The sequence below is a fragment of the Carlito syrichta genome, unplaced genomic scaffold, assembly GCF_000164805.1.
Source record: "Carlito syrichta isolate Samal-C Ts95f unplaced genomic scaffold, Tarsius_syrichta-2.0.1 Scaffold130664, whole genome shotgun sequence".
Classification (NCBI taxonomy): domain Eukaryota; kingdom Metazoa; phylum Chordata; class Mammalia; order Primates; family Tarsiidae; genus Carlito; species Carlito syrichta.
This window is the reverse complement of record NW_007074760.1, coordinates 25,792-32,419: the sequence shown is the minus strand read 5'-3', so window position 1 is coordinate 32,419 and position 6,628 is coordinate 25,792. Positions and strand designations below refer to the sequence as shown.

General features: G+C 63.0%; 1 protein-coding gene across 1 annotated transcript in view; it reads right to left on the bottom strand.

Moving 5' to 3' along the window:
• The window catches only part of RFX1 (regulatory factor X1), a gene marked incomplete at its 3' end in the record, with an annotated part of 29,726 nt that overhangs the window by 11,932 nt on the left and 11,166 nt on the right, over positions 1 to 6,628 (bottom strand). The window contains 5 exon segments of the mRNA XM_021708107.1: positions 217 to 312; positions 1,185 to 1,301; positions 1,899 to 2,006; positions 2,569 to 2,640; positions 2,826 to 2,935. Coding sequence (XP_021563782.1) covers positions 217 to 312; positions 1,185 to 1,301; positions 1,899 to 2,006; positions 2,569 to 2,640; positions 2,826 to 2,935 — 503 coding nt within the window.

Here is a 6,628-nt window from a genome sequence, read left to right as displayed (position 1 = left end):
GAGCGAGAAGGATGGGACCCGGGGCGAGCAAGAAAGACGCGGATTCGACTCCAGATCTCTCTAGGCGGAAACCCGGGCCCCGAGCTGCCGGGTGCCAGGGAGGGGGAAGGTTCCAGGGCAGGGTCTGCAGCCCACGGCCGGACGTCCACTCCCCCCTGCGGCCTGTGCTCCCAGCCCCGGCCCTGCCTTCCCTGAGTAGGAGGGCGGCACACACACCTCCGGAGCGACGTGGACTGGCTGGAGCCCCTGCACGGTCAGCGGCTGCACGGGGCCGGCTTTGGGCGCCTGCGGAGTGGCCTGGACCACGGACCTCTGAGGAGGGAAAGGCAGGTCAGACCATGGGAACCAGGCAGTGGCGGCGACCAGCCACCACCCCGCGCACGTGAGCTATGGAGCCTCACTGTAAGCAAGAGGCCTCCGTTACAGGCCGGGAGGAGTCCAGCCAGCGAGGGGCGGCTCCAGAAGGTGAGCTGGGAGTGGAGCCTGAGGCCGAGGAGGTCTGCTCTCCACCTGCTTCCTGTGGGCCCCCGCAGGTGAGGCCATGGGTTACCTTTTGCCCCCATGCCCTCCATTCCCCGCTGTCCTCCCTGCGGTGCTAAAACTCTAGCGCCATCCTCAGAGCCCTGGAGCGGCAGAAGCTGGCAGGGGAGGGCCGAGAGTTGGTGAGGAGGGTGCCGGCCCCAGGCAGGGGAGCACCCGGGAGTCCCTTGGGATGGAGTTTCAGCCTCCATCTGGGGAGGGTCTGTGGTTTTCTCAGGGGCTGGGAACCTTTCTACTCGGTGCTAAGCAGCTGGATGGCAGACAGCCCCAGCCTTCCAACCTGCTCACTGTAGTGGAGGCGGGGCATGGAGGCTGGGCCCCTCCCCAAGACCCTCAGGGCTGAGCCGGGACTTGGCCTCCAGACTTCCTCCAGGCAAATGGCCCAAAGAGGCCAAGGTGGTTTCTCCAACCTGTCCCCAGAGGCTGACTGCCTTGGTACAGGCACCCTTCCTGGGACCGAATTTCATCAGCCCCAGGATGCTGAGTCTGGAGAGAGGTGGAGGTGCTTGGCACAGCTCCGATGGTCACATGGGGTTGGAGCCCTATGAGCTTGGCTCTCCAAGCCAGAGGCATGGCACAGGAGGCTGCAGAGACCACCTGGCAGGGACCCCTTGCCCCAGCCACTGCCCGCCTTGGCCTGGCACCTCTTGAGTGACGGGGACACTCTGCTGGACGCCGTGGACTTGCAGTTGCTGTGGCACCGTGGCCGTGGGGGGCCCAGCTGTCTTGCTGGACGAGCTGTTGGCCTGCACTGGCGACCGCTGCAGGGGAGGAAGACACAGGAGGGAGCGATGCTGGGCCGGCTCAGGTCCGCTCCGGGGCATCTGGGCCCTAGGAGGCTGCTGGAGGGCAGCAGCCAGAGAGGGTGTGTCCCAACCACCCAGGTTGGTGACAGCCACAGCCCACTTGTCCAAAGGCCTCCTTCCTACAACAGCCTTGTCACCCCCAGCCAGGGCTGGGGGCTCAGCTGAAGGCGCTGGGGGCACCAGCCTCCCAGAGAGGGGGATGGGACTCTAGCCTCAGCTCAGGGGTCACCTACTACCACCTTAATCAGAGGAGCTACATTCTGAGATGAGAAAGGGTAGGTGAGGGGAGCCCGGGCTGCCCCTGAGGGTGGTTCTGCATGGTGCCTTGCTCCGAGAGGCTCTCCGGGTCCACCCCCACAGGCACTGCCTTGAGCGCCCCATACTGATGCCCTGGAACCCCCAGATCCTCACTTCCCAGTGAGGCGCAGAGGGGCAGGAAGAAGCCCAAGGCCACACACAGTGGTGAGGGGCCATACGCGGTGTGCTGGCTACAGGGACATGGCGTCAGCTCTGGAAGGCAGCAGGAGGGGGTCTGACAGGGCCACCACCTACCTCGGGGGGCGAGTGCACCTGCTGAGTCCCGTGGACTGTCAGGGAGACCTGGCCACCCTTGCTGCCCGGGGCTGCACTCTGCACCACCAGGCGCTGTGTGGGGAGAGCCTACGGTGGAGAAGGAGAAGAAGGACAGTCACTGACGCCAGCGCAGGACCCGACGTTCTAAGTGCTTCAAGCCCATTAACTTGGGGGATCGCCGACATCCCAGGACAGCACAGCCACTGCCCTCTTCCACCAAGGGTGATGCCAGGTTCAGGGTGGCTCAGGCACTTGTCTGAGGTTCTGGAGCCAGAAGGGGCGGAGCCAGAGCCGAGGTCTGGGGAGCCTGGCCGCACAGCCACTGGGACATCCTCACCCTGGACACCTGACAGTGCTTATTCCAATTCAGTGTGAGTCAATCCGAAACAGGGGTGAGCCTGGCACCCCGTCCGCAGCCTTCTGGTGTAGGTTGCGGGCTCTTGACAACACCCTGGGCTGCTGGGCTGGGTCCACATACCACCTTCCTGACTACCAGCCCTGCTCTGGGTTCAGATGACTCATGCGCCCACCACCCCAAACACACACCCCTGGTTGAGTCTCACCCCTGGATGGGGCCTACGTCCTTGTCCTGGGAGAAGACTGGGCCACACAGGCCACAAGGCTTGGTCTTCCACCTGGGTGGCCTTACCTGCTGGGGCACCTGGATGAGGGGGGACACGTGGCCCGGCTTGGCCTGCACGCTCGTCTGGACCAGCAGCCGCTGGGGAGGTAAGGCATGAGGGGGCTGAGCCAGTGGCTTCCCCAGGGAGGCCACCCGGGGGAGGAGGGCAGCTGAGAGCACATCTTGATAAGGACAGGTGAGCAGATGGCGCCACAGGAGGGAAGGAGGGGCAGTGGTCCCCCTCACGAGCCGCCCCCAACTCCCCAGGAACGGCCACGTCCTACCTGCTGGGTGCCTTGCACTTGCTGAACCACTTGAGTGGGGACGCCGGTCGGGTTGGCCGTGGAGCCCGGGCTGGCCTCCGACACAGTCTCGCTGGCCCGCATGGCACCTTCTGTAGGGAAGAGATCATCAGGTCAGCCCTGTCCCAAGCCTGAGCCCATCTGGAGAGCATGAGGCAACCTGAAGCTCCCTGATGGGACCAGGCCTCTCTGGAGTCCTGCCTGCCCTGGCCAGCCCCACCTGTACCCTTGAGGGATCCATAGGGCAGGATGGGGGCCAGGAAGACCCAGGATCCTGAATATCTGGAAGCAGCCCCCCGCCAACCTTCCTCATCCTAAAGTCTAGCCAGGAAGGGTGACGGAGCCATGATGCTTAGGGCCCAGAAGATCAGACCCTCTGCCCAACAGACAGGACCTGTGAACAGGCAGTGAGGTGACCACCCACCCCAGGGTCCTGGCAGCTCTGGAAGGACCAAGGCACTGGGGTCACCTTCCCAGAAATGGCCCCTGGCTTCCCAGAATAGGAAGCTGGTCCGAGGAGGGGTCCCAAAGGGCCTGGCTGGCCTGCTGCCAGATGTCCCTCCCATCTCTCTGTCCTCAGTGGGGTGGGGCAACAAGGGGCTTGGAGCAGAAAGGGGGCAGGTACTCACGTGGACAGGCAGCCGAGAAGAGGCAATCATAGAACATGGTACCTGCCCGCCCGCTCCCCCGCCCCCTGTCCGTCTGTCCGTCCGGGGTGCCTGCCTGGAGCTCCCTGCTCCTTGCCCTCTGTGGAACAGCAGAGCGCGCAGACAGCTTTATACCCACAACCTTGGGGAGCTAATCCCCCCAGGGATGCAGAGCGCCTGCCTGCCCTCCCAGGATAAACATGCCCCTCCCGAGCAAGGCCTTCGTGGCCGGCAGGCCTCGAGGTGAGGAGGGAAGCTGGTACCTGGCGATGCTATCAGGCAGGCACAGGTCAAATTTCATGCACATCTTGCTGGGAGATTAACAGGGGTGCTGGGGGGGGTGTCCCCAAGAGGCACTGGCCAGGAGACCCTCACCCCAGCTGGGTCACTGTCGCCCTGCCCCCTCCACATGGCCTGGCCTGCCCCTGGTAGTCCCAGAAGCCAAGGTGGTGTTGGGGGCCCCAGGCCCACCTTCCGGGCGGGGGAGGGTTCAGAGGGTTATCCAGCCCAGACAGGACTGAAGGCCACGGGCAAGGAGTGACAGTTGATGATGGCAGACACCATTGTTGCTTCTGGTGCACCAGGTGCTGTGCTCTTTTTGGGCAGTTAGAGGCAGTAAGAATTTTTCTTAACTATTTTCAGACAAGGCAACAGAGCAGGAGAGAGGGAGTGACTTGCCCAAGGTCACTCAGCCAGAAACTAGCAGGCCAGGACACAGGCCGCCTTCTGGCCCTACAGGAACCTCACAGCACACGTGGAACCTGGACTCACGAGTCCAACATGGGCTGACCCCGAGGGCAGTGTTTACAGACGAAGCACGTGGGAAGGAAAGTAAGCGGGGGCCTACAGGGACTCCTCAAGGTCTGGAGCATCCCAGACTGGGCCTGGGCTGTGTGGGGGACTCAGGGTTGATGCAAAGCCCCCAAGGCCAAGCAGGGCAGAGCACAGAGCTTTGTGCTAGATAGAGACAGGGTTGCCAGATGTGGGAGGCGGCAGCAGGGGATGCCTCCCTGTGGCCACACGTAGGGCTGTGAGACTGGCATTTGGACAGTCCCAGGTCTGCTTGGCCAGCTGCCCACTGATTCCAGCAGGCCCTGGTGCCTGCGTTTTCCTGGAATCGTCCCTCGCATCCGCATCAGGCTTCCCTGAGTATGAGGGAAGAGGCCCTCACTGAGAGGCCCTCTGGGAGAAACCTGAGACAGCCCTGAGTCACGTGAAGGGCCCTGCACACCTGGGTGTCTGTGGGGCACAAAGAGCCAGACCTGAACATGGGATGGTGCCCAACCCAGGAGGCCTGTGAAAGCTTCTGCCAGGTACAGGTGGGCAACGAGCAGGGGGCCGGCCTCAGCCACCTCCTGGTCCCAGTGGCTGGTCCCTGAGTGGACCCCCCAGCAGCTGAGAGCCTGGGGACCTGCTGAGATCAGGCGTCTGTCTCTGGGAAGCAGTCTTGCCTGACCTCTGCCTCTGGGATAGCCCTCGAGGCTGGGGCCCAGGCTTGCCAGGCTGCGAGCAGCACAACAGGATGTGCCGTGATGTGGGTGGGTGGGTCCGCCCCCGTGGACAGGGGGCTTCCTGTGTGAGTTCCCGCCTTCCTGTGATGGGGCAGGGCCCCTCCACCATTGCGTCTGTGTTTTGGGGAGGGGAGGCGGGAGGTGCACCCGGTCTGTGAGTTCTGCATTTCTCTGCCCAAGATCTCTATTCTAGGCAGGTGCCTGAGCCTGGGGGGGCCCCACCATCTCAGGAAGCAGCAGCCCGTTTCCTGTCCCCGAGTCTGGGGAGCATCTCTGAGGAGCAGAGTGTCTCTGCCGAAAAGGCCGCCCTTCCTCCTGGGCCTGCGCTTCCCCATCTAGACCTACCCATGACTCCCAAGAGCTACTCAGGGAAGACCAAGAGAGGCCAGCACCCTGCCAGCCTGGCCCTCTTCCACAGGACGGACAGTGCCCTCGGGCCCTCTGCCTCCTCCCCTTCACTCCTGGGGATTCGCTCAGTTGAGGACTCTCAGAGGGACCTCTGTCCCTCCTCTGCTCTGACTTCAGACTTCCCATCTGCGCCTAGGGATGCTGGCCCTCCACTTCCCTGCTCACAAGTTGTCTTGGCCTCCAGAGAGCCCAAAGGGAGAGAGGAGGGAAGAGAGGCCAGACAGGTCCCTCCTTCAGGCTGGCTTGTGTCCCGTCAGCCCAGCTGGTTTCGTCTTCCCTGGGGTGGCTGCCAGAGTTCACCACACCCTCCTTCCGCCCAGAGTTTGGGGCAAGATTCTGCTGGCCTCTGAGGACGGACTTATAAATCTAGTACTGTTCCTGACAGGGAAACCTGAGCTCCCTTCCCATCACCTCCAAGTCACCTCAGGCAGGGTAGGCCTGGATGGTGAGCTGCGAGCTGTGCTCGGGGCTGGCCTCCTGCAGTCTCCTCGGCTCCAGGGCTGTCCCTCCCTCCTCCCTGCTGGCTCCCTGGATCCCTGCACAGCTCTGATTGCTCCTGCTCTGGAGCCGTCCCAGGTGCCTTGGGCAGCCTTCACTGGTGTCAATTACTCCCCCCCACCCGACTCACGTGGCCCAGGCCACCCTCAGATGAGAAGGGACGCTAATCTGAAGAGGGTCACGGAGGAAGGCTGGGAAATCACTGCAGGGGCAGGGGAGGGGTTGCTGACAGGGCAGAAGCCAACCTCTTCTTCCTCAAAACAACTCAAGGAAGCACTGCCCGGGGTCCCTTCTGGGAACAGGCTCGCTCCTGACAGAACATGGATAGCAGGGAAATATGAACTCCTGTGGGACCACTGTGAAAGATGACCAGGGCCGGGCACGGTGGCTCAGTCTGTAATCCCAGAACTCTGGGAGGCCCAGGCGAGTGAACCGACTGAGCCCGTGGGTTTGAAACCAGCCTGGGCAACTTGGTGAGACCTGGTTTCCACAACAAAGCGTGCGTCTGTAGTTCCAGCTACTTGGAAGGCTGAGGCAGAAGGATTGCCTGAGCCCAGCAGGTCAAGGCTGCAGGGGCCATGAGCATGCCACTGTACTCCAGCCTGGGCGACAAGAGTGAGACTCCAACTCAAAAAAAAAGAAAGAAGCTGGGCTCAGTGGCTCAGCCTGTAGTCCCGCGCCTTTGGGAGGCTGAGGTGAGTGGATTGCCTGAGCCCTGCGG